This window comes from Mixophyes fleayi, chromosome 2 (assembly GCF_038048845.1).
Source record: "Mixophyes fleayi isolate aMixFle1 chromosome 2, aMixFle1.hap1, whole genome shotgun sequence".
Taxonomy (NCBI): Eukaryota; Metazoa; Chordata; class Amphibia; order Anura; family Limnodynastidae; genus Mixophyes; species Mixophyes fleayi.
The window spans coordinates 354,213,722-354,241,703 of NC_134403.1; the positions used below are offsets into that span (position 1 = coordinate 354,213,722).

Sequence of the window (27,982 nt, forward strand, 5' to 3'; positions counted from 1 at the left end):
TCCTGAAAGTGTCTCTCACATCAGCTGACTTCCACACTGCTGGGCTGGAGGAGATTAGCATAGGCAACAACTCTCACTTTCAAATTTTTCTTTTTTCTTATCTCGTTAACATTTCACCAGAACACTTTTCTCCCTCGACAAATGAGCACATTTCCAAGAAAGACATCCAGAGGAAGCTCCACATTTATTGGATGTAAAAATTGCAGTTTGAAAGTGAAGACAGAGGAGCTCGTAAGGTAAGCATTGGAATGAAGTGCTGTGGGGAATTTACAGAGTTTACTGAATAAACTGAGAAGAATGGGTAGATCTAAGACGTGGTTATATAGTGAATGGTTGTGTCTTATGCAGAAATGGACAGTTTCCTGGGTCGTTAGGTGAGATGACAAGGTGGAGGTCAGTACAGGGTCATCTTAACAACATTATGGGCCCCCAGGCAAAGCAGTGCACCCGGGCCCTTAGATATAGATATATAGATGTATACAGATACAGATATAGATATATAGAGATAGATAGATGTACTTGCTCAGTGACCCTTAAAGGTTTTTTTTGCAGGTTTTTGTCTTTTGCAGGATTATTTATTCTCATTAAGAGCCGTGCCTATGGGGCCCCCTTGCCCGTGGGGCCCCCGGGCAGCTGCCCATCGTGCCCAATGGAAAAGATGGCCCTGGGTCAGTAACCTCTGGCTCTCCAGCAGTTGTGGAACTATGTGTCCCAGCATTTCCTGCCAACAGGGACACAAAGATCCACAGAGCTAAACAGCCACAGGTTACCCAATGACAGTTTCCATTGGGCTAAATGATGTATTTCAATTCCATGCCATTCCCCAAACACCTCACTGCGGTCATAACACTGTAATATGAATTCTAACAGCACTGGAATAGAAATGACCAGAGGTACAAGCTTATTTTTTATTATAGGTAATGCATATATTAATCCACAAGTATGTTTTCTAGAACTACGTTCCTGCTTTGCAGAATGTCCATTCTCTTTTGCACTAGTAATCCTCACATCTGATCATGAACCTCTGGAGAGTTTTTAAAGAAGAACTACATTTAGAAGGGACAGTAGAATAGAGTTATATATTATTGAGGCTTAAATGTTCATGCTGTGAAAATCTAGCATACTCACAGGTTATAGAGATGCCTAATTTAGTTTTTTGTTTTTTTTTAAAAGTCTGTAAACATTGGGCTCAGCTATTGGTACACACCTACTAGGCTGTGGGGTTAGTAATTCCGTGGCCGTTACCTGCAATAAGTGAAGAAGGAATGAATAGACCATCTAATCTCTTACTGATCTGCTTGCTTGATGCTCACTTGATCCTCTAGGCACCAGACTTCCCATGCAAAACTATATTGTAGCTTATTTGATGATGTAGTGGCATCAGGATGCCACAGCACACTGAAAAAGGTGATAAACTCAAAAGTTCATATTGTACTCAGTGGTCGAAGTGGAAATTCATAAGTGGGGGGTTTGAAAAATGTAATGGGAATCTAAGTGAATGGAATTTGATAGTTTTACAATGAAGGCAGAAGTTTGCTGGTTACGTAAACGAAATGTATGGACTGTAGACTTTTGAGTTCTCACCAGCAGCAGAGCCATCTTAACGCATGGGCACCCTGGGCAGTTGCCCGGGGGCCCCACGAGCATAGGGGCCCCATAGGCTTTAAAACTTTTCGGTATATTATTCTGGGAATGTATTCAGAGCCTTCAAACCTTCTTTATTAATATGTTTAGGTGGACTAAACACCTCTGTATCAGCTGTTATCTGTACACGACATCTTGCTGTTGCGAATACATATCTTGACCTTGACGAAAACAATGTACACGTACATAAACAAGACAAAATCAACACACATCATTTTTTGAAGCTATAATGAAGTTATTCTAATAGTTTCAGCTGATGTATCAGTTGCCTGCAGTTACCTAGTATTAGTAGGTGTGAGTGGTAGTGTAGGTAGGGCCCCAGTGCACTGTTTTGCTCAGTGGCCTATGATGCTGTTAAGACAGCCCTGACCAGCGGGACCCCCTCCACCTGCTCCATCACATCTGTGCCGTCACGTGTACCTGTTCTGTTTTATGTATGATTTGTCGTCTCTCTGATTGGCCACACTGACTGTCCAGTGCTGCAGAGTTCCGTGACACCATACAAATATACAATGATGATGACGACTTAGGTGGATACCAGGTACCTGCAATTCCCCTCTCACTATCGTACACCTACGCTCATTATTTAGGCAAAAATCCACTTGCGAGATAATTAAATAATATCAGCAGTTATTTGAATACTATAGCAACATTGTAGGATGCTACTTTGCATGATGAAACAAAATCATAGCCTGGATGGGGTCTTAGTACCACAATATAACTGTGCTGCCATGAAGCTGGCATTTAAATCACTCTGTCAGAATTAGTGATTCACCCAGTGTTCCATTTACCTTAATTATTCATGATATTGGGCCAATACTGTTTTAAAAGGACATTTAAAAAAAAATAAAGAAAAATAATTAGAATTTACATATGTTCGTCTTTTTTTCCTCTTTGAGTTCCTCCTTGTAGTATTTGTTTAAAAATAACATATTAAACTAGGCATTCTATGTATAGAATAATCCCTTATAATCTTCCTTTGATTTGGTTTGTAGGTTTATACAAGCCCCTTAACACTAACAAAATCTGTATTGTTCTAAACCATGCCGAAACGGTACTTCCATCTATGTGGAGCTATGTATCTCCGATTTCGGGGCCATAGCGCAGATTAGCAGGCCTCAAAAGGGGCACAGTTTGTACTAAAGTGGATGGAGCTTTGCCAAAAGTGGGCTTGAGGGGGTGGCAAGTGGGTGTATTTGGGCACATTGTGTTGAACTTTGGGCAAATCAGGGGTGAGACTTATTTTGCCTTTATAAATGTTGGAACTAAGGATGAATGAATGTTCTGTTTTTAGTTCCAAAAATGAATTTGAGTCATTGATCCAATAGTTCTACATTGGTTAACTCTTTGCTTAATTAACTTATTGGTTAATTCATTGCTTGAATTTTTAATTTTCGTTTTAACCGGAAATAACATTTTATTTCACATCTCATACTGTACTTTTTTACATTATGTACAGGAGTACCCATAATTCAAAATACACATAATCCCACCATGTTTGATGAAAGAGGAATTGCCTAAACAGTAATAATCAGAATCAGTAGTAGATACTTACCGTGGCCATTGGACAATAATCAAGACATACCCCTGTTGTAATAACTACCTATCCTGTGAAAATCCTACATCATCATACTTCATAATATTTTTCTTATAAGCTGTCTCTCTCCTCCGTAATTTAATATAAGCAATATAAAGTAATGTAAATCGCTACTAATTAAAGACCATGATACCATAAAATCTTCAAATTATTAGGAGACCTCCTAAATTATGTAGACATCCATATAAAGTTAACACTATCCACAATATCTAATTGTAAACCACTGCAGAAAATGCTGACAATAATAATAATAATAATAATAATAATAATAATAATGATTGATGATGATGATGATGATAATAATACTAATAATGCAATTAATTAAATAGTCATTACATTTCCAAAACAGTCATATAGAATAAAAGACAGCTACTATCATATCAGCTTCCCTGGATCTATTACCTGGCAGAGGAGACCTGATTTCCTCCACTTCTCCCTGGGCCTAAGTCTCCCTAGGGGTTGCCATACTGATGTTAAATAGGCTTCCTAGGACGTCAGATTGTAACAAGGACTGTGCTGATATGAGCACCTCTGCAATCCTTCTTCTGATATTGCCATCTCAGGTTGCCTATTGCAGGAGATATTAAATTAAAAAAAACTTTCTTTATTTAAATAAAGCATTGTTTCACATGGGAATACTAGCAAAATATATTATTTTTTAAATAATTTCTTATATATATTTTTTTATTTTATTACTTTTAGCCCAAGTTAGCGCTTCCAGTTCCACCACGCATGTGTGAACACCGGCAAGCGGCAGGGTTACGCACGTGCAGATCCACTGCCGCTGGCCTAGCAGTAAGACTGCTCTAGCAGCTGCCAGCCAGTATAACCAGACAGCTATATTTTCTCTGTAAATCATGGCGATAGGAGGGTTTCTATCTGTAAGCGGCAATAGAAAACCAGCAATAGAATACCAGCTCTATTGGCACTCTTTAATAAATAGACCCCATAAAGGGTAACTATGTTCACAAGAAATAAACCACTCATCTACCTACTAATAGGTAAATAAATGTATATTTTTACATCTTAAACCATGTTTAAAATTTCAACCTCACCTGACTGAGCGGTGTAATGATGAACTTTTCATAATGTGGGTGGTATGTTTCATCGTGTACTAAAGAGACTGGTATAGTAATGGAACTTTCCTGCTCTATTTATCCATGTTTATAAAAATGAAGCATGTGGAAAGACAAAGTAATAAATAAAATAATAAGGCTGTTTAGCCTTATCTGTGTGGAGTTTGTATGTTCTCCCCCCGTGTTTGCGTGGGTTTCCTCCGGGTGCTCCGGTTTTCTCACACACTCCAAAAATGTACTGGTAGGTTAATTGGCTGCTATCAAAATTGACCATAGTCTCTCTCTCTGTCTGTGTGTGTGTTAAGGAATTCAGACTGTAAGCTCCAATGGGGCAGGGACTGATGTGAGCGAATTCTCTGTATAGCGCTGCAGAATCAGTGGCGCTAAATAAATAAATGGTGATAATGATGATGTTTAGGCACTTGTAAAATTCAGTGCGTAAACATGGGGGATGGATTTTCACAAAAATATGGCAATAGTTGGCAGCATACAATGAGCAATCCCTGATTAACCTCATCTGTCATCAAACTCAAGGAAAGCTAGAAATATACTCTTTATCGTGCTCTCCAAGATATCAAAATATATGTGGAGGTTTAGTTCCGCTGTAATTAATTGTGGCTTCAGTGTACATTATTATCTCCTTGGTCTCTTTCCAAGCAAATTGTCATTGTTCACATTAAATTTTAATATGCATACACAAGTTTATTTTTTAAGTAGGAAAACAAATAATTAGATGTTTAAAAAAAAAAGGGTTTTTGCATCATAAAAAAACAATGGTATGAAACTTATTGAATGAAACAACGTATCTACTTATACATGCTAGTTCTCTTTTTAGCAACAGAAAACAATCGTAATTGTCATCTGTTCTACTAAAATAAGCGCAGTTTCTGTAATCACTTGGAGAGGATTGCACATTCCAGTTGCATTTCTGGTAACTGTGCTCTAAACTGTGATGAAATATATAGAATTACACAAGTTCTCCAGTCATGTAGCAATAAGGGAAATGCTGACTCATCCTTCATCAGCATTCCACAGTGACTCAGCAGCCCTGCTCCCATTGTGATCTGATAGGAAGCCCAGCTCAACACGTTTCATTTCTCCCTGTTCAAGATTTTGCTCTGTACAACTGTAGGGTGCAATGGACCCATATTGTTTAAACAAATAATATTAATACAGTCATTAGGGATCGTATATCTGTATATTCGCAGTATATTTTTATGTTGAAAATGGCTTATTGTGGGTGTGTGGTACTTGGGGCTTGGAGTTACAGAGCAGGGGTGGACTTTAGGACCTCACAGCATGTGACATGTTACAGTAAGGGGGCAGGTATAAACGTGCTTGAGCGGAGGTAAGAGGGGTGTATGGGTGGGAGTGGAGAGCCTGACTGCTGATGCCACTTGTACTGTTTTTTAAAAAAAAGGCTTAAGTAATACCATACTTGCCAACTTTCCTCGTTGGCTTCAGGGAGATCCCGGGGGAGGTGGGCGTGTGGGGGCGGGGCTTGACAAATTGCATCATTTGGGCGGGGCTAAAATGACACAATATTTCTGTCATTAAGCCCCCTTCCCCCCAAATTATCTATTGCGGGGGCGAGACCAGTAGGTTGCCCTGCCCTCCTGGTAGCCCGGGAGGTTTCCCACAAATGCGGGAGTCTCCCGGACATTCCGGGAGAATAGGCAACTATGCCTTACAGAAAAGCAGCCAATGAATCTCTAGAGACTGAAGTGTCTTTTACATTTCTGGCTCCATTACTGAAGTCATGTCTTACCTGTCAGTCTTTGATTTAATCTTGGTCTCCATGAAAATGGCCACCTCCATAGGCATCAATACATGGACATAGGAAACAATTTCTGAACTGTGTCATCATGCCACAGATGGCAAAGCCAACCACGTCTTGTACTGGCTCAGCCTCAGGGAGAATGCCAGACTCTTCAGGGAGTGAGGGAGATCACCCCTATTTCAGGGAGTCTCCCTGACATTCAGGGAGAGTTGGCAGGTATGAGTACTACAAAATAACTGTAATAATAATAATAATAATAATAATATCCTGAACGGTCAGTAAATTAAGTAAAAATAGAAAGGAATAAGACAGAGAAAGTTGTAAAACTAGGAATCCTTCTTGTCAAAGGCAGAGTGCCTCATTTTTACCAGTGTTAGAGATACCTTAGACAACCAGTTATTTTAAAAGTGTATTTTTTTATGGGAAATATACAGTACATTAAGAAGTGACTTGTGGAGATCATGCTAAAGAGTGTGATTAAAAGAAAAACAATTGTGGAAATGAGAAAAACCGAGCTTCCCTTCTGTTCGCAACATGGATTAAATGTTCTGTACACAAAGAGCATTTACAAAAGGGTCTTACTAATGTATTAATTTTCAAGAATGGTGTTCAGTAGGGCATCATACCTATAAGGCAAAATATTTCTTGCCCCTGTGAATGAAAAAGGTGGCAGGACTTTCTCGAACAGGGGGCATCGATAGTGTCAGGATCATGGCTTGATAGTTATAATAAGATTAATCTTACTTGCGACAGAAAAACTTGTTATAAATATTTGCCATTTTTGCAAATCATTTTCTGCAGCATTTTTGTGCGTACATTGTTATAGCTGTACCCTTATGTGTCTGTGTAAAAGCTTTCTGTGTTGTATTACGCCATTGGTGTTGTGGGCAACACGGTGGCTACGTGGTTAGCACTTCTGCCTCACAGCACATGAGTTCAATTCCCGACCATGGCCTTATCTGTATGAAGTTTGTATGTTCTCCCTTTGTTTGCGTGGGTTTCCTCCGGGTGCTCCGGTTTCCTCCCACACTCCAAAAACATACTAGTAGGTTAATTGGTGCTGTCAAAATTGACCCTAGTCTCTCTCTCTCTCTCTGTCTGTTTGTTAGGGAAGTTAGACTGTAAGCTCCAAAGGGGCAGGGACTGATGTGAATGAGTTCTCTGTACAGCGCTGCAAAATCAGTGGCGCTATATAAATAAATGATGATGGTGTTGTTATTTGTGAGCTATTTTGGGTGTCAAATGTTGCATACCTATTTTTCAAAAAGTTGCAAATCAACATAAAAAAATCCCCGTCCTTAGTGGCCTGGTTGCAAAGTAGGAGAAATGACAGATATGAAATAATGAATCTATTTAGCGTTTTGCATTACCTTTTCAGGAGCAAATGCAGGATTTCTGGAGAGGAGTTTTCAAGCCATGCTGCCAATGGGCATGACCAGTATGAATGTTTCTATAATTTTAGACAGTGCTGGGCATGCTGCTCTCCAACTCTTCCTATCCCCATCATATATACGAGCAATTCCTATCCCCATACACAGAGCAAGCCACCTCAAGCATATAGTGCCCCAGGCTGGGAGGGAGTCTCCAGGCACCAGGACCCCCTCCTCAGATGCACCCCTGCTTTTCATACTTCCCAACATTTAAAGTCCCTAAATCAGGAGACAGTCACACCTCCTCTGAAAAGGAAGGGTTGGGCGTGTCAGTTTAGAGCAGAGATGCGCGGGCTCGGTTTTCTGAAAACCGAACTCACCTGAACTTAGGGGATCTAAGTAGGCTCGTGAGCCAGCTCGGTATTTTCGCGCGTCTTCAGATCTGAATTGAGGCAAAACGTCATTGTCGGGTTGTCAGATCTTGCGGGTTTTGGATTCCATAAGTACCTCCCTCCCCAGGAGATCCAGCGCCATTGCTCACACAGAAACAGGGGTAGCAGTGTTCTTGTCACTTGACAAAAATTGACTGGAAATGACTGGAAATTTATGTTATTGAGGTTAATAATAATGTAGGAACAAAAAAAGAGCCAAATTATTTGATTATAGCAAAAAAATAGGGATTTTAGAAAAAAAATAGGGATCCAAAACCAAAACATGCGAGGGTGTTTTGCCAAAACCAAAACACGAAGTTAATCCAGATCCAAAACCAAAACACGGGGTTCAATGAACATCTCTAGTTCAGAGGCATGCCCACAGTACAATGAGAGTGACCACCACCCCAGCCTGTGTCTAGTGCTTCTGAAGTGCTAAGCAACCGCTAAACCCCCTGCTCTAAAAACCATCCTTGAATTACTGCATGCACCAGAGGCTCCGTGCAGCAGATGGTCAGCTATGGTGAATGGGGACACACCTTGCAAGTCACATACAGAAGTGGGACAGTGCCCTCAAATCGGGTCAGTTGGGAGGTATGCATTTATTGCCCCAGCTTTTTTAACAGTATGGCGGATGTATCAAAATGTGTTTTTTATTTATTAATCTGCAGTTTGCATAAAATCGCATCTGATGTGTTGCTGTTATAAAAGATGCAAGTCTCATTGTGTTTTGTAGCAAACAGTCGGTTTGCTCCTGATTTACCTCCTTGTGATGCATCCAATTTCTTTAACATGTATCATCTTCATCATCATTTATTTGTATAGCGCCAACATATTCCGTTTCGCTTTACAATTGGGGACAAACACAGTAAACTAATAAACAAACTGGGTAAAACAGACAAAGAGGTGAGAAGGCCCTGCTCGCAAACTTACAATCTATGGGATCTTTAAAATACGCATTTTAGAAGGCATATCTTTGTGCGTCCAATAGGCCTGGTGCAAGTTTACTTACTGATGATAATGACTGTCGGTGTTCTGGATGCATCTGTATGCTAAATTTAAAGTTGTACATATCATAAGATTCGTGTCTAAACATATTTCTGTAGCTATGCTGAGCAAACAAATAGGACCATCGCATAGATGTTACACTCCAAACCAATGAGAACTACGTCTAAAAATATTGTAGGAAAAAACGCACAAAAATACGCATTTTACACTGCGGTTTGGAAACAAATGCGCTTTCATCCATCCCCTCTATATAAGCAACGTGCACCTAGCTTGTGAGAAATGCATAATGGCTATGTCCCAAGTTGACAGCTACAATTATTCTTTATCTATTCCAGGCTTAAGCAGCCTGTAGCTCTCTAGCTCTGTTGGTAGAGTTGGCAAATGGATTTGATTATAAATACTTTATTACATAACATACGCCCTGTATAATGCACTGCCACCCATACTTCAGTATAAAACACTGTTTATGTTACCAGAGCCTGTTGTGAAACCACCAGCACCTGATAACAGCAGCACAGTATGACCCAGCTGGGGCAGCGTTCGCAGATGGAGGTGGTTTGGGACCGCCGAGCCGCCGTAGCCGGTGACATCACCACGTGACGTCACTACAGGAGGCTGCAGGACAGGCCAGGAAGCTGCCAGAATACAAGGAAGGAGACTCTGTGCTGACATGAAGCCGTCTCTCCAGCTGTAGTAAGTCTGGGCATGGTGATCCGGGGACTATAGAGTGCTGGAGGGACAGTGGGGGGCGTACATCCGGGTGTACTGCTGTTATTAACCCTTGTGTGCCTGGCAGATGTTTCCAGCTACATTCCTGGTGTGTTATATACAGGTGGTGCATGTGCCATAACCAAGGCTCTGCTGGTGTGTTATATACAGCCTGGGTATGTGCCATAACCAAGGCTCTGCTGGTGTGTTATATACAGCCTGGGTATGTGCCATAACCAAGGCTCTGCTGGTGTGTTATATACAGCTGGTGCATGTGCCATAACCAAGGGGTCTGCTGGTGTGTTATATACAGGTGGTGCATGTGCCATATCCAAGGCTCTGCTGGTGTGTTATATACAGCCTGGGTATGTGCCATAACCAAGGCTCTGCTGGTGTGTTATATACAGCCTGGGTATGTGCCATAACCAAGGCTCTGCTGGTGTGTTATATACAGCTGGTGCATGTGCCATAACCAAGGGGTCTGCTGGTGTGTTATATACAGGTGGTGCATGTGCCATAACCAAGCCTCTGCTGGTGTGTTATATACAGGTGGTGCATGTGCCATAACCAAGGCTCTGCTGGTGTGTCATATACAGCCTGGGCATGTGCAATAACCAAGGCTCTGCTGGTGTGTTATATACAGCCTGGGCATGTGCCATAACCAAGGAGCTGCTGGTGTGGTATATACAGACGGTGCATGTGCCATAACCAAGGCTCTGCTGGTGTGGTATATACAGGTGGTGCATGTGCCATAACCAAGGCTCTGCTGGTGTGGTATATACAGACGGTGCATGTGCCATAACCAAGGAGCTGCTGGTGTGGTATATACAGACGGTGCATGTGCCATAACCAAGGAGCTGCTGGTGTGGTATATACAGACGGTGCATGTGCCATAACCAAGGCTCTGCTGGTGTGGTATATACAGGTGGTGCATGTGCCATAACCAAGGCTCTGCTGGTATGATATACATCTATCATGGGATGGGATATAATAGGCAGCAAGTGAACAGCTAGTTCTTGAAGTTTATGTGTTGGAAGGAGGAAAAATGGGCAAGCGTAAGGCTCTGAACGTCTTTGACAAGGGCAAAATTATGATGGCTAGACTGAGTCAGAGCATCTCCAAAGTGGCAGGTCTTGTTGGTTGTTCCTGGTATGAAATGGTTAGTACCTACCAAAAGTGGTCCAAAGAAGGCCTACCGGGTCATGGGTGCCCGAGGCTCCGTATATGTTGGGAGCGAAGGTTAGCCAGTCTGGTTAAATCCCACAAAAGAGCTACTACAGCACAAATTGCTGAAAAAGCTAATGCCGGCAATGTTAGAAAGGTGACAAACTGAGAGAGAAAACGAAAGAAATAATGAGGTGCACTGAAGCTCGCTAAGATGTCACCAATTCAGAGAGTGGGTTCAGAAATAACTTAAAATATAACTTTTATTTAGTCTACTAAAACAGCGAGATATATAAAATATCAAAAGTTAAAACCAATGTATAATTAAAACTAACTGGATGCATGCCTAGCTATATATAATAAAGGAGATCCATGGATGGATAACCGCTATAATAAGCTGCCACGACTAAGCATATCCAGCGAAACGCGCGTCGGTGTTTCACTGGATGCTTTTTGCCTATTGCTTTAATTTTGAATGGAGGTTTTTCCCATGGACTTGTGAATTTGCTCAATTAAGCCCAGAGTTAGTGGAGCAGTGTTGAGGTAGTCAGCAATACACCCCCCATAATTTGATTGAGCCGGGTGCTGTTCCTCCACTTGATTAACAATAATAGCCAAACATCATTTAGTTTGGTGGTTTATGATTATCCAGATAGAAAGGCTGTCTGGTTTCGTATCAGGATTTATCTCCACTACTCTATATACAATTGAAGGAGGCTTATTATAGCGGTTATCCATCCATGGTTCTCCTTTATTATATATAGCTAGGCATGCATCCAGTTAGTTTTAATTATACATTGGTTTTAACTTTTGATATTTTATATATCTCGCTGTTTTAGTAGACTAAATAAAAGTTATATTTTAAGTTATTTCTGAACCCACTCTCTGAATTGGTGACATCTTAGCGAGCTTCAGTGCACCTCATTATTTCTTTCGTTTTCTCTCTCAGTTTTTCAGTATATAATATAACGAGAGGTGCACCCCAATTAGTTGGATATCACAGGTTGTTTCCTATTTTTCATTTATATATTGGGTTGATGCTCGGCACTGGTGCGATCGAAATACTTTTTCTCCTCTCCTCTATCTAGCTCATCCTAATGTTAGAAAGGTGACAGAACACACAGTGCATCGCATAGCTGCAGACCGGTCAGAGTGCCCATGCTGACCCTTGTCCACTGCCTACAATTGGTGCGTAAGCACCAGAACTAGACCATGGTGCCATGGAAGAACATGGCCTGGTCTGATGAATCATGTTCTCTTTTACATCATGTGGACAGCTGGTTGTGTGTGCGTCGTTTACCTGGGGAAGAGATGGCAGGATGCTCTATAGAAAGAAGACAAGCTGGCGGAGGCAGTGTGATGCTCTGAGCAATGTTCTTTGGGAAACCTTGTGTCCTGGCATTTATGTGGATGTTACCTTGACACCTACCTAAACATTGTTGCAGACCAAGTACTCCCCTTCATGGCAACTGTATTCCCTGATGACAGTGACCTCCTTCAGCAGCATAATGCGCCCTGCCACACTTCAAAAACTGTTCAGGAATGGTTTGGGGAACATGACAAAGAGTTCAAGGTGTTGACTTGGCCTCCAAATTACCCAGATCTTAATCCGATCGAACATCTGTGGGATGTGCTGGAAATACAAGTCAGAGCCGTGGAGGCCCCACCTGGCAACTTACAGACTTAAAGGATCTGCTGCTAACATCTTGGTGTGAGATACCACTGGACACCTTCAGAGGTCTTGTAGAACCCATGCCTTGACGGATAAGAGCTGTATTGGCCGGCACTAGGTGGAATTACTCAATATTAGGCAGGTGGTTTTAATATTGTGGCTTATCGTTGTGTACAAACAGTACATGTTCCGTAACCAAGGTTCTGCTAGTGTGATATATACAGGCGGCTTATATATCAGAAGTATTTCTCTTCTGGTAGGTTATTCTGTTATGTAGTGTTAGCTTTTGGTGTATTTGTCAGATGTTTGTATTTTTATCACACAGAATCATGGCTCTTCTGTTTATCTGTGATATTAATGCATCTCCTGGTGTGTCTGAGTATGGTAATCAGTAGTATGTTTAGTAGTCGTCATCATTTATTTATATAGCGCCAACATATTCTGTAGCGCTTTACAATTGGGGACAAACATCGTAAACTAATAAACAAACTGGGTAAAACAGACAAAGAGGTGAGAAGGCCCTGCTCGCAAGCTTACAATCTATTGGACAATGGGAGTTTGACACATGAGGTTAAGTCTACATTTGCAGTCGGCCCAGCCAGACAGCAAAGGTAAAAGTGACTCATAAGCTAAATGATCCTGTCACACAACAATGTTGGTCAAGGGGTAGTTGCATAACGGGTGGTAATAGGGTAGTGAGGTTAAGAGGGTGGTTGAGGAATATTATAAGCTTGTCTGAAGAGGTGGTTTTTCAGAGAACGCTTGAAAGCTTGTAGACTAGAGGAGAGTCTTAGGGCTAGATTTACTAAGCTGCGGGTTTGAAAAAGTGGGTATGTTGCCTATAGCAACCAATCAGATTCTAGCTTCCATTTAGTGCTTTCTACAAAATGACAGCTAGAATCTGATTGGTTGCTATAGGCAACATCCCCTTAGTATTCATAGTTTGTCTCCTAGTGAGTTCAGTATTAGTGGATAATGTGCCATCAATATGTCTTTCATTATAAGTTTAGGTGTAATAAACTTGTCTTTCCAGGTATGTTGTGTGCATGGATCCATACACTTGCAGAGTGTTTTATAAATGTGTATGCCTCTCTATATTTGGTATTAAACATTTTTCCTTTGATGTTGGATATAAAGATGCATCCACGCATTTCTTCAGCACCTTTCATTTTTCTCTGTTCTGATTTCTCTTATTTTTTTTTGCTTAATGCATTTCAAAAGGCTATTTCCTTCCCATAGGAATGCACTCTTAAAAAAGAAACACAGTAGTGTCTGCGATTGCTATTATGCACACTTTAGTGCAGGAACTTTGCTCTTTAACAAGCTGCCAGCGCTCAATATGACTCCAAAGCGACTGATTAGTGATGTCATGTATGTAACATGTACTGAGATGTATGTGGTTCACAAAGTAACGGATGTAACTGTTTGTTTATCCTATTGCTATTCTTTTATCGGCGGCTTGCAAAACAAAAAGTCAAGTTTTGGGTTGACAGTGTCAAGTTTATACTGAGCTGTGAATTTGTTTTTGTAATTTAGAAAAGCTAATTTCTTAAACGTTGGCCAATACATTTTGTGATGAATGTATACTACCTGTATAGAGTGTTTAGTATTATTATCATTATTTATATATCGCCACTGATTCCGCAGCGCTGTACAGAGAACTCATTCGCATCAGTCCCTGCCCCATTGGAGCTTACAGTCTTAATTCCCTAACACACACACACACACACACACACGGGTCAATTTTGTTAGCAGCCAATTAACCTACTAATATGTTTCTGGAGTGTGGGAGGAAACCGGAACACACGGAGGAAACCCACGCAAACACAGAGAGAACATACAAACTCCACACAGATAAGGCCATGGTCGGGAATTGAACTCATGACCCCAGCGCTGTGAGGCAGAAGTGCTAAGCACTTAGCCACCGTGCTGCTCATAGTATGTTTTTGTTTGCTTTTTTTTAGTTTTGCAGGTCTGCTGGCTTTTCTTTACTTTGCTACTTTATGACCGATGAACACTTGTAATGCACTCCTGTTTGTATATAACATTTTTCATGCTCTTAATCGTTGTCTGCTATATTCAATAAAATCCAACCAGGTACCAGCCTCCCCTTATCACAGACTCATCTTAAATATTCAGGAACTGATGACAACTTAACTTCTCATAAATATTTTCATCACTTTTATACTAATAAACATGCATATTCAGTTTAGTGGGCATGTGGTGCGACGTATTATAGGTTATGTGATGCATATGAAAGCTTGAAATTTTTCCATGGCCTTTATGATAAGGGGAAGTTAAAAGAAAGAGGAGACCTTATCAACACTTTATAGTCCAAAAGAAAGCTCAAACGTTGTCGTTCCATTTAAGTTGCCTAATTAAAATCAGGAAATCTCTGCATCTGACCTTTTTAATTCTGACTTAAGACTTTGCATCGGTGCAGAAGTGGATATGTATGTGCAATACTATACAGTCATCAAGAGCACATTGCTTTTATACCTGCAGTGTGCTTACTGATTTTCGCCAGCACTGTATGTAAGAGAATTGTGGAGAAGGGATGAGCTGCGGGCATACACTGGTCAAACCGTAGGAGCCAGATAATTAAGCGTCTGTGCAAATATTCCCTGGCTCCTTTAAAAGATGCCACTGGCTCCTAGATTTAACTGATCTGCTCCTGAGTTCTTAATCATTTTCTCTACCTCTGGCAGAGTACTTGCTAGGCCAGTGTTGGCTAACCTGTGACACTCCAGGTGTTGTGAAACTACAAGTCCCAGCATACCCTTCCAGCAATAAGCTGCTATATATTGGCAAAGCATGCTGGGACTTGTAGTTTCACAACAGCTGGGGTGTCACAGGTTAGCCAACACTGTGCTAGGTGTTAGACAGAAGGAGACACTTCAAGGAGTAGCCTACGTTCCACAAGCCGTGAGGTTGCAGTCCGAGGTTTTGGTTGACAACTAGAACTTTGTTATGGTTATTTTGTCAAGTTCAGGCCAATGCGGTGGTTGTGAGTCACAAACCGGATGCTCAGCTTACTTGATGCTTACTTGAGTTATGACACTTATTACATTTTAGTTTTGTGTCGTGTTACAAAATGTCATCCTCGAATTTTGTATAAAATGTCAACATTTAATAGTAAAATGGACTAAAGTACTTTTAGACACTACTTTTTTTTTTTTTTTTAACCTTCAAAAACTTTTTTTCTTAACCTACTTTTATATAATATGCTTCTGAGTTGTGCTGTAAGACTGAGCCATGTTTCCGTCAGGTATAGAGGAAGCCGAATCTAACAGCTCTCTGGGGAAAAAAGTATAGAGCATAAATAACACATTGTTTTAAATATTCTCTCCGAGATGAACAGAGTGATGGAGGAAAAGCGATAACCACAGACAACATGGTGCAGGTTCTCTTTAAGGGAGGACTAAACTGCAAAAGTGCCATTTTTAGATATTCATCCCTGGGGTAATATAGTGCACAATTCACTGTATTTCTGTTTAAAAGTGAACTTTATTAGTTCCCCGCTGTAGGACACTTTCCTATTGGGATCTAAATCAGGAGAAAAAAAATAAAGAAAAGTTCAGTCAGTTAAGCTGCTGTAAGATAATTCACCTAGAATCCGTTCACCCACACAATACATTTCTGCACAGCAAGTTTGCAAGCATGACACTTGGAGAAGCACTCTTTTTCCTACTTGTTTATTTATATAGCACCACAATACTCTGTAACACTATGCAATCGTAAGCAATAACAGTAATAAAACAAGACTGGTTCTTAACAAACAGACAAGAAGTTCAGAAGACATTGCTTACCCTCTATAACCTTGCAGAGTACTGCCAATGGGTCCAAAAGAGCATTGTTAAATCTACTTAGATAATTATGAACATTCCAGGCATTTCATGTCTGTTATTTAGGATACTTTTATATATTAATTTGGATTTACTTACTCTTTAACATTCCACATTTTTATCGATTTGTATCCCTGTCTATATTTGAACACACCCAGCCATACAGAATGTTTTGTACAGCTGATTATAAACTAAGCTGTAAAAGTGCAGTGCTTTTTCAGCTATGATATAAATGGGGGGGAAAAAATATAGGCATAAAGTTATCTAAAAGTCATAGTTATACAATTCTTTTGGATGGGCTAAGAAATAAAAGTGCCATACAGATCACAAATCTGAAAAGCAATCTGACCAATTACGTGTATAACACCCCTAGGGGGGAGTTCAAATGTCCGAGGATTTTTTTTTTTTCTCCCCGCAGCGTAACAAAAAAAAATAAAAAATCTCCTGCAGGTTTTTAACTGATATAGTGACCGTTTTTAGTTACCGCACTGGGAAAACTTGTGCAATTCAATTGAAAAAGAGGGGTCGCTGCCCCCGCACGTTAAACATTGTGTTTGCGAGATTTTAGGGGAGTGAAGGGGATTTTTAACACGGTCATGTAGAACACAAAAAAAAAGGTTTTGCATACATTTCCATACATTAGATTGCATTACACATTGATATCTACATTACAGTACTTTTCTTTAGCATATTTTTTAATTGAACTATTTTTTACCATAGAATCATCTATACCATGTCAAAACACATTACTACGTTCATATTTGTACCAAAAACATACATAAACATAATTAATTATTAGTTTTTTTTTATTTCATTATATTTTCACAAGAAAATCAACTTTTACATGTTAGGCATTAGTGATAAACATAAGCTTAACTTTTTTTTTCACATTGTTACATGATTTCAAATACTTTTCAGATGTTTTTTATTTTAACACACCCTAAAGAGGTGCGAGATAAAACAGCATACATGCCTGTTTAACGCGCCGCGTTAAAAACCTATTGAATAGCTTTTAACGCGGCTGCCTCTCACACACCCTGTACTTTTAATAGACCATCTACTGGAGCGCGAGAGGACCGTTTCATTAAAAAACTGAGCGTTAACAATGGAATTGAATCGCGGGTAAAGTTAACCTGCTCGAAAATTACATTAAAAAAAAACAGTGTTAAAATAACTTAACGGTCAAAAAACAACAACTCTCTGACAATTGAATACCCCCCTAGTGCCACATAAACGTGTGTGAAATTGATCTAAAGCTTTTATTGAAAGACAAAGATTTGCAACAATTGTATTCAAAATTCTCCTACACTGTACATTGAAAGGGCTAGATTTACCAAGCTGCGGGTTTGAAAAAGTGGGGATGTTGCCTATAGCAACCAATCAGATTCTAGCTGTCATTTTGTAGAAAGTACTAAATAAATGAAAGCTAGAATCTGATTGGTTGCTATAGGCAACATTCCCACTTTATCAAACCCGCAGCTTAGTAAATATACCCCAAAGTGTTTTAATTTCCAATATATTCAGTCAGTTACCACTAGCATTAAAAATCATACATTTTCCAGTGTTTTTTAATGTTTTTAAAAGCTTGTAAATGGGTATGGAACTTATTGATTCCAATGTGACCCCATACCCACTTCCGTTCGTCCTTGTGTTCAGGAGTGAAGCTGTCTGCTCTATTTTCTTGGGTTCACTGCAAGTAAATGCAAGGAGTCAGTGGCATGTTGTCGTCATCATCATCGCCATTTTTTTTAAATAGCGCCACTGATTTCGCAGCGCTATACAGAGAACTCAGTCCCTGCCCCATTGGAGCTTACAGTCTAAATTCCCTAACATAGACAGACAGACAGAGAGAGAGAGACTAGGGTCAATTTTGAAAGCAGACAGTTAACCTACTAGTATGTTTTTGGAGTGTGGGAGGAAACCGGAGCACCTGGAGGAAACCCACGCAAACACAGGGAGAATATACAAACTCCACACAGATAAGGCCATGGTCGGGAATCGAACTCATGACCCCAGTGCTGAGAGGCAGAAGTGTCCTGACAGCATATGATGTTGCTGGCGTATTCTTAATGCCAGTGGACGACCACCCTTACATATGTACTGGCAGAGCATCACTTCTCCTTAACCTCAAATGGGAAATACCCTGAAAGAATACACTTCAGTATTTGCCTTTTCTAGACACGTTCAACCTGCAGCAAAACCAGCGTCTCTGGGTGTAAATAATATTTACACTTTCCTGTTGACACGTTTTATCCATTGTGTAACCAATATTATTTTTAAACTACTTTCTAAGCTCTTATGGCTGGTTATCTGCGGGCATTAGAAAAAACAGTGACACTACATGTCAAATGCAATTAAGTTTGACCTTCTGTGATAATCGGCGGTGCTTGTTGGGTGTGGAGGTCAAAAAAAATAGAGAGGCTCATGTTACAGTGAAAGCTATGAGTATCCTCCGTACTACGTGTATGAGCTAAGTTGTGGTCTTTGTGGTATATTGTGCATAGATTAGTTTCTGTGATGAATCGGAATAATTGTATTTATTTCTTAATATACATTGCTGCACTTCACACAAAGTGGTAATTTTTCATTCTCGTGAATGTGAGGTTCACGAAGTGTAGATGATCTCTTGCTCTGAGTAATAACGGCATCTTGGACCCACTGGATCCACCAAGTGCTAATAAGTAAAACTTTATATTTGATTTAGGACACCAAAATGTATTTGGATGTGCAGGAAGTAGCTGGATTTTTTTTTTTTTTATACGTAAATAAAAATATCCACCATGCTCTCTTTAGCTCCTTGGCAACAGGTTGCCACAGTGGGAAGATTGTGCTTCTCTCACTCAGCAGGCAGAGTTTGAGTGACAGTTTTGCATTCTTGCTGTGCAGAAATACTGAGTGGATTGGTAGATTCCTACCTAGGAGTAGGGTGAGTGATGTCACAGTAGCTCACATTACTGCATTCTCAGTTTGTTTGTTTTTCTGTTGTATGAGATCTAAATCATGTACAAGTGTTTTGTTTTAAACTTGCATAAAATAGTGCAATGTAAGCTAGGCTACCTCCAGGTGGACTTCAAATGTGCACTGTGCAGAAAAAATCTATTTGGTCAGTTTATAATTCATAGAATCCCATATGAAACTGGTAAAATGACTAGATACACGATCTATACTATAATTTTTCAATAAATTCTCTCTTAGAAGCAGGAGTAAATTTGTTTTACTTGTCCAAAGCAGGTGACCGTTTTCCAAACTATATGTCCGTATAATTTAGTCTTGGAGATTAAAAAGCGTTCTTGGGGGGAATTCAGTTCCCCATGGGGTGCGCACAATTACCGTTACTACAGTAGTTGCACAGCCCAGAGCAGAATTTTGCGTTCAAATTACCGTACTAATGGTAATCATGTGCACCCTGCATCGTTCTTTAGAACAAAGCGGGGTATTGATTTCCCCTCTTGGTGAGCGTCGTTCTGCTCAGGCACTGTGCAGAGGTATATATCATGCATTACAAGATGCTCCAGGAGTGAGACGGTTAAACCCAAAAGCAAATAAACCGGTAGTCCCAGCTGGGAATTTCCATTTGTCTCTTACGTGTAACTAAAATGCAGTTTGCAAATGAAAAGCGAGGTTGTTTTTGTATGTATAACCTTGGATTGCCTAGTCATTCTTTCCACTTTCTGGTAACCCCTGGATATATTTTGGCTGAGGTGCACCCTGTCCTAGTCTGTTGCCAGGTGTAGACCTGTGTTACGTTCCCACAGTCCAGGTTATGACCCCTGACAGAGTGATACAACGGATTTAATTCAACTAGATCAGGCCTGGTCAACCTGTCGCTCTCCAGGTGTTGTAAAATTACAACACCCAGCATGCTTTGCCAGTAGATGTCCATTGGATAGCTGGCAAGCTATGCTGGGACTTGTAGTTTCACAGCACCTGTAGAGCCACAGGTTAGCCAGCCCTGTACTAGATACTGCGTATAAAGTAAAACTCTCCTGGCTTAGCCAGTCAGTTGCTATGAGTGTCCTGGGTGCTATACGTCTGTTACAGTTTGTTTTAATAGTAGTGTTAAAAATATATATTTCAAGAACTAGTGTTTTGTTTGTGTTGTACAGATTTGAGGAAGAGTAGTTTCCCCTGCACTGCTAGACACCTATAGCCCATGTCTCAGCTTGTGAGCATTGCTATAGTTTTTCTGTACAGTATTAAAGGTGTCGGACATTCCATAGTCCGAATAATAGTTTCTAATATTGCTCCTGTTACCCATACCGAGAATTGACAATTGTTTATTAGGGCAAGGCGACTCTGTTTAATTGCTATAGAACCCTACTAAATATTACAACGGACATACGGAGACTAATGGCTATACACATAATACTGTAATGAAAAGGCCGTTTTCCAAATGAAGGATGTTTAGCATTTTTCTTTTATAGTATTCGTAACACCTCTCTGCAAATCTGCATTTTTCTACAGAGCAGTATAGTGTATCACTGTGCAGAACTTAATTTGAACGTGGACGTGAACAGATATTACAAACAGATATTACAAACACATAGTACAAACTCCTGCAGTGAACTTTGCCTCTACAACTGGGAAGACGTTATGTGTTTCTGTTATTTTGCTGTGACGCCACAAAAGGGTTTCTGAATTGTAAAATGCAATTTGTTTTGCTAGCAGCTAACATTAGTGGAATAGTCAAGAGACTGTGCCACAGATTAACAAGACATAATTACGGCCTTTATAAAGCACAGTGATTAAATGTGTCATTTTAATGTGGACCTATACAAGAAAACAATGCATGAAGAAATAGGCGATTGCTTATACCCCATTCATACTGCACCAAAATCCCGGGTTTTTGCCGGGGCGAGCTCAAACGACCCGGGTCTTGGTGCAGTATGAATGGTACAAGTCAAAAATCCCGGGTCTAAAAACCCGGTTCTTCAAACCGGGATTTATCGAGGGGGTAATTCCGGGTCGGACCCGGGTTGCCTGCACTATGAATGGTGCAACCCGGGTTTTTCAACCCGGGTTGCACAGAAAACAAGCTGGATGGCTGTCTGCCTGTACCTGGAGGATTTGGAATTAGGCATTTCTCATTCATTTTATGCTTGCCAAAAAGAGGCCATTAATTTTCCATCTAGAAGTCTAGTCTTTTGGGGTAATCATTGAAATATGCAATGCCTAGCTTTAAAAGCTCCTACAACCTTCCTTTAAATATGTTTCCCAGTCTCTTTATGCCTTTCAGAAAGCCCTCCTAGACTAGTACGACTAAATATATAAGCCAATTGGAGGTAGCCTTTATTCATTATTGTATTATTATATTGTGTATCACCATTTTTCCGCCAATGAAAACTGCTCTGGTGATGACTCCCACAAATTGCCAGGGCACAGACTTGTGCAGTATGAATGGGGTCAACCCGGGAAATTCCCGGTCCAAGGTGCAGTATGAATGGTGTTTCTGAGCTGGGGACGCTCCGAGCCCCGGCAAAAACCCGGCTTGAAAAACCAGGGATATTGCCGGGGCGGCAGTATGAAAGCGGTATTATTCTCCCCTTAGTCCCTTTTGCACAGTTAGCGCAACTGCAGAGAGTTGCTGCAAATAGGAATCAACTAGTTTCCCCTGGCATAACACCGCCACTTATGTCTACTTTATGTACGGTTTGACCCCACTTCTAAGGACCATAAGCAATTGTATCTTTTTTTTTTCTTATTTGTTTCTTAAACGGGGGCGGCTTTTTCAGGTCTCCTCTAGTGTCTGTCCTGATAGATTAAGTGCAACTTGGTTCACAAGCTGCCCCCACACACAGTTTATTTTAATTTATTTTTTCCCCTTACAACGCAATCATGCTGGGTGGTATTTAAGAAAGGCACAAATAATGTTCATTGAAAAGATCAGTCAAAAATATGTAACTTTGAACATTTTGATCACCCCGTACTTAAAAACAATTGTATTGATACATGTGTGGGCGGATTAATCTATCATCACCTCTGTTCTGTACCTGCTCACTGTATCATGTTTAGCAGATTTACTGCAAACATATACATTAAGCCGTATGATTTATGAACAGAGTACATAAGCTGACAACGTTCCATGGCAGAATTTTGTTTTATCATAGAATCTTTGATTACAGCAATTAAAGGCTGTATTGGTGCTGAACCTGTTTGTATTTGGACCCAAGTGTCATTGTGCCAATGTTTGTGGACCCCAAAATAGGCAATACATTGTATTCAAATAACCTATCTGGCAATCGAGGAACACCAAAAAAACAGGAAATTGGGATTCCAGAATTGGCAGAGCATCTGGGAAAAATGGCTGCACTTCTCTTATAATACTCTGCATTATCATCATCATCATCATCTATTCATTTATATAGCGCCACTAATTCCGCAGCGCTGTACAGAGAACTCGCTCACATCGGTCCCTGCCCCATAGGAGCTTACAATCTAAATTCCCTAACACACACACACACACACTTTTGATAGCAGCCAATTAACCTACTAGTATATATTAGAATGTGGGAGAAAACCGGAGCACTTGGAGGAAACCCACACAAACACAGGGAGAACATACAAACTCCACACAGATTAGGCCATGGCCGATAATCTAACTCATGACCCCAGTGCTGTGAGGCAGAAGCGCTAGCCACTAAGCCACCATGCTGCCCCAATATTACTGTGAAACCACTCTACAATGTATGTAATGGTCATTAATCTGTAGCATCATTTTAATTGAACTTTATTTGTACCCCAGCCTTGAGCTGCAGTTTTCTCCAGCTGTACTTTGGCAGAGAAATGCACTTCTAGGGACAATTTGTCACATGTAGAATAGTCGCAAGCAGAAAAGTGCTAGTATGTCTGTTATACATTTCTGAGTGCTTATTAATTCTCATACATATTACAGTCGTGCAGAGTTTTAAATGGAAACCGATAATGACCTGACTGTTTAGTAGTTTCTGGAGTTTGCTCAGCCAATCATCATCATCACCATTTATGACACTGACGGGAAGGTTGACTGATCTCAGGGAAACTGTTCTGTCATATTCAGTGACTTTTTAAGCCATTTAACTGAATAAGATAAAACTCGGGCAAAAATTCCAATTTTTTTCCTACAGTAATGCGGGGCCCCCAAAAATGTTTGTGCCACGAGTTTGAGTCTGGTCTAAATGTAGACATGTGACTTATATTTTACTTAACTGGGGTGATGTGGAAGTAGCCGGTCCTGTCCGTCAGTTGCCAGAGGTTAAGCAGTTTTGGGAGGTTGCAGTGAGCGTTTTGCTCCAAACAAAGTGACAAAGGAATACACATGGGGGTCAGTTTTAAATGCTTACAACTATAAAGTCCTCTAGCAAGTCTCTTATGCACTATTTGTCTGTAATCATTTTCCTAAGGCTTATATAGGTTGTTTTAAAGTCAAAGAACTTAACCCACTAAGCCTACTCTCCCTGAAACCTCAGAGACTCTGATCCTAAAATTAAATTTTTTATTTTATGTATCGCTGCTTTATGTGTTGGTGATCCTAAATTAAAACTAAATGCTTTGTTTCTAAAGTAACGGAATGATTTTGGAAATTTTATTGTACTGCAAACAACAAAGCACAATAAAAATATTAGCAAGGAAGTTGTAACATTCAGTGATGTGGTGGCTGATGGGATCTACTACCAAGGCTGCCATCAGAAGTTGTGGGGCCCAGTACAAATAAAACAGGCAGCCCCTTCCCACCCTTGCACCATTCAAAAATTACTTTGACGCCTCCATCACTCATTCCAAAATCCTTCCACATGGCTCCATTACTGATCCCAAGAATCAACCACATGAATGGCAAGGCCCCCCCCCCCCTACCCTCCTCATGTAATTGTGTTTTCACCGCAACCCCTAATGCAGATGCATTACAGTACATTTTAAATGGCCATGGTTATAGCTATCACAGTACTAAAGCAAAGTTCATGGCCATGGACATAATCCATCAGAAAACAGATTATGAACAAGACCTCTCCCAATAGACACACAGTTACTTGTAACTCCCAAATTAACTTGCCTTATAGGCTCCTTGCCCCCATTCTTTCTGTCCTGCTCCCAGTCACTGATTGGGAGTGTGATGAGGTCACCACGTGGCATGCTCCCAGCCTATTGGTGATTGGGAGACGCTGCATCACATGATAAATAAAACAGGGGGTGAAGCAGGTAAGTTACAGTGGGCCCCTAGTCGTTCCAGTTCCCTTGCTAACTGCAGGATGTGGGCAAGCATGAGACCACTGGACTGTTATTCTGTGCCTTTAAGAGTCCCAGGAGGGGGCTAGGAGCCAGTAATCTTACCAAGTTGTTTGTGTTTCCCTTGTGTTTTTGTATGGGTAGGGCGCTTGTTGTGTTAATTGCTGTGGCATTCCTGGGGGTTAAAACTCGTAAAGTGAGTTAAGATTCCTACCACATAACTGGTACCTAGTCCCTCTGTTCCTTAGTCCCTAATAAAGGGTTTGGTTAGGCCAGGTTACCAATTGGACTCAACTGAGGGGAAATCAAGTGAAATTTGCCTCCAGGCTGCAGACATTCAGCTGCCTACCTGTGGGGTGTCCCTGCATTTTACTGTGTCTGTCTATCTGTCTCTTGGAGTTCTCCCTTTCATGAGTGTAAGCTTCAAAAGACGCTGTATAGCTTTTAAAAGCCGAATTTGCCCATGGAGGCTGTGATATAACCTGTATTTTCAATGGACATCTTACTCTTTCCGAATAAATGATTCAATTATTCATTATATAGAGCCTTGTGCATCAGTCCATGTTGTAACCGTGTTTCTGTCTTTGTTGCAGCGGTGGACACCCAGAGAAGCATGCTAGCTGAGCACCCAGTACAATATGTCTTTCAGTGAGAAGAAGGATGCTGAGTTTGCCTACGAGTCCTCAGTCCACAGTACAACCTTCTGCTCCGTCTGAACAGCCAGCGGGAGCAAGGCCTGCTGTGTGATGTGACCATTGTTGTGGAAGATCAGAGATTCCGGGCTCATTGCTCCGTGCTCGCTGCTTCCAGTGAATATTTCCTATCACGTGTGGTGCAGTCGAGCTATGGGGAGCTTGTCATCACCCTGCCTGCAGAGGTGAGCCCGGCTGAGCACTCTTCCACGTGTGCGGCCGCTGTCTGTACAACACTGTTATATTCCTGCCATGCAGTACAGGGAAACACAACGTCACTGAATGGAACATCTGTCAGCATTGTGTGTAGCCGAGACAATGCTGTTCACTCACTGTTCTCTCCCTCCTTAGACTGTGGGCTGTTATTTCAATTCACACAATACCCTATTATTCCATTTACACTATTTATGAAAATTCATTGCCGCCCCCCCCCCCCCCCCCCCCCAAAAAAAAAAACCTACCAGAGAACTCATTATAGGGGAACTGAAAAAAAATAAGTGTGTTCATTAGTTGTCTCTTTATTACTTTTGTTTGTTCCTAATTCTTAAAACCAATATTTTTTTTTATCTTTTATAAAAAATAAATAAATAATTGTATTGATTTTTCCAGTTAGGAAATTGTATATATCCTGAATTATGCTGTTTATTTAACAATCTCCTTCATGTATTATGTTGCAACTATTACTGCACTGTTACTGTAAGTTGTTTGTTTATTTTGTTTGCTTGGGTTTTTCCCCCCAATTTATCAGCATTTGAGAGCGAGAGTGCTGACGTTAATTTGCAAGTCTCAAATTGTGGCAAGAAAAGCAATGTGTATGTTTGTAACCGTACAATGTAGAAGGCGTGAACAACTGTTCCAAATGGCGTCTGTATGATTAAATCATGCAATCAGTGTTTTTATTTTAATATATAGTTGCTTCTTATGTCACAAAGACGTAAAAAAAAAAAGTAGCCGTAATTGCCTCTCTCGGTACCAGTAGAAAATCCATAACTGAGAATTTGCTTGTAATGTTTATATGATTTGTGCATATGGTTTTATATTTTACTGATTTTGTTTTTACATTTTCAGGTAACCGTGAAGGGATTTGTGCCCCTACTTCAGTTTGCATATACCTCTAAACTTCTTGTCAACAAAGATAACTTGGCAGACATCAGGAAATGTGCGAAATTACTGGAAGTACACGACGTCGAGGAAACCTGCTTTGAGTTCCTCAACCTTAAATTCTTGGACAATAAAACCGAGCTGTCAGAATGCCCCAGAAAGAAATGCTGCAAGTCTTTTTGTCCAAAGGCAAATATTCAACGTCAACAAGACAAAACCGAGAGAGCGGTGATACACGAAGTGGAAGAACTTTGGAGAGGGGAGTTTTCCCAGAAGCTCGAATGCCAAACGGAGATTGAAAGTATTTCCCCATCCCCAGAAAGTCCTAAACAGCCATGTGAATCGCTTTGCTTTGGTAGAGAGAATGCCTTCAGCTTCTCCTCGCGTTGCCCCAAGTACAGGAAGTTTCAGAAGGCTTGTAAAAGTGGCAGGGTCCGATCTGTGAGCACATGCTCCAGCAATCAAGAGGCTCAGAGTCCCATCGCCTGCACCGTCGAGTGAGATGTCGGAGTTTAGCAGTCATCCAAGATCTCAGGCGGAGGACATACAACTACCCAGGTCTGAAATGGAAATGAACACGTCTCCGCAGGTCTCTAATGTTACATATCAAAACCTTGATGACAAAGTGGTTATACCTACTGCGTACCCTCCATGTTTTCCTATGGGACCTCGAGACTTCAGCTCTGTGCCTTTCCCATATCCTTATCCGCCGTACAGGGTTTTAAATTATATTGATGCACCAAACAGCAACTCCAGTACAGCAATTCTGCCAGAGAGGGGAAACCGACGAACTAAGCAACAGTGAATCACCTGAATTCCCAAGCACGGAACTAGTAACGGAACCCAAACTTTGTGCTGCTGGAGAACATCCACCTCCGCTGGTTAGGGAACGTAGTATTGAAGAGAGAGAGGTCGCAGAACATCTTGCCAAAGGTTTCTGGCCCGATATTTATCCTGCTGACTTTCCAGGTCACCAAGAACTAGGAATGGTGACCTCAAAGGAACCACAAGAAGCGGTCCACAGTGAGAAAAGGACTGAATGTCCATGGTTGGGCATTTCCATTTCTAATGACCCCCCTGAACGTACTTTTACAACTCTCAATCCAGTAACGTGCCCATTTATCAGCAACCTCTCCAGTGATGTTGCGCGCCAAAAGCCCAGAAGTAAGCAGCGAGGATGGCGCTCAAGGAAATTCGCAGGAAAAGTGCCCGTATGCTTGTTCATTGACTTGGAGGAAGAATCGGAAACCGACAGCGAGGAAGATAGTGGTGAATCTTGCTCTGCAGAGAGCAAGAATGCGAGGTTAGCTCATCCATATCTTTTACCTGGCTCTAGTTTGAAAAACGATCTGAAGTTTAGATATATCGTATGATATCCCTGTGAGTGCTGTAACTTTTCATAGGGTACTAATGTATGTAATGTTTAACAGCTGGGTGGATTAGAGTTTTCGCTATTTGACCTGGTATTCCACTGCCGGTTCCCTTTTCCATCACTGCGTTCTCTTGATCTCCAAAGTGAGTAGTGCTACCTCTGTGTTGTATCTCTGACTGAGCCTTTCCTACTCAGCTGAAGCCCCATATACCCTGGTTGCAGTCAGCTGAGATCCAATACACATAGGCAACCCCACTCCATTTGAATTTTCTTCAGGTTCTAAAGAGCTTTAATGCGGAGTAGACGCCAAAGGATCAATATCA

General features: G+C 40.9%; 1 protein-coding gene and 1 long non-coding RNA gene across 2 annotated transcripts in view; one reads left to right on the plus strand and one right to left on the minus strand.

Annotated features, from left to right (window-relative positions):
• The window catches only part of LOC142139495 (uncharacterized), a 40,813-nt gene extending 37,005 nt beyond the window's left edge, over nucleotides 1–3,808 (minus strand). Inside the window, exon 1 of the long non-coding RNA XR_012688219.1 lies at nucleotides 3,644–3,808. This is a non-coding gene — a long non-coding RNA (uncharacterized LOC142139495). The remainder of the gene's footprint in view (nucleotides 1–3,643) is intronic.
• On the plus strand, nucleotides 1–27,716 carry BACH1 (BTB domain and CNC homolog 1). Its single transcript, XM_075197140.1, is given in 8 exon segments — nucleotides 1–236; nucleotides 25,088–25,187; nucleotides 25,190–25,371; nucleotides 26,255–26,764; nucleotides 26,766–27,068; nucleotides 27,070–27,435; nucleotides 27,437–27,506; nucleotides 27,509–27,716. Coding segments are annotated over 7 exon segments (1,638 nt in total). The 5' UTR covers nucleotides 1–236; nucleotides 25,088–25,132; the 3' UTR covers nucleotides 27,661–27,716.
• Nucleotides 27,717–27,982: the final 266 nt, after the last annotated feature.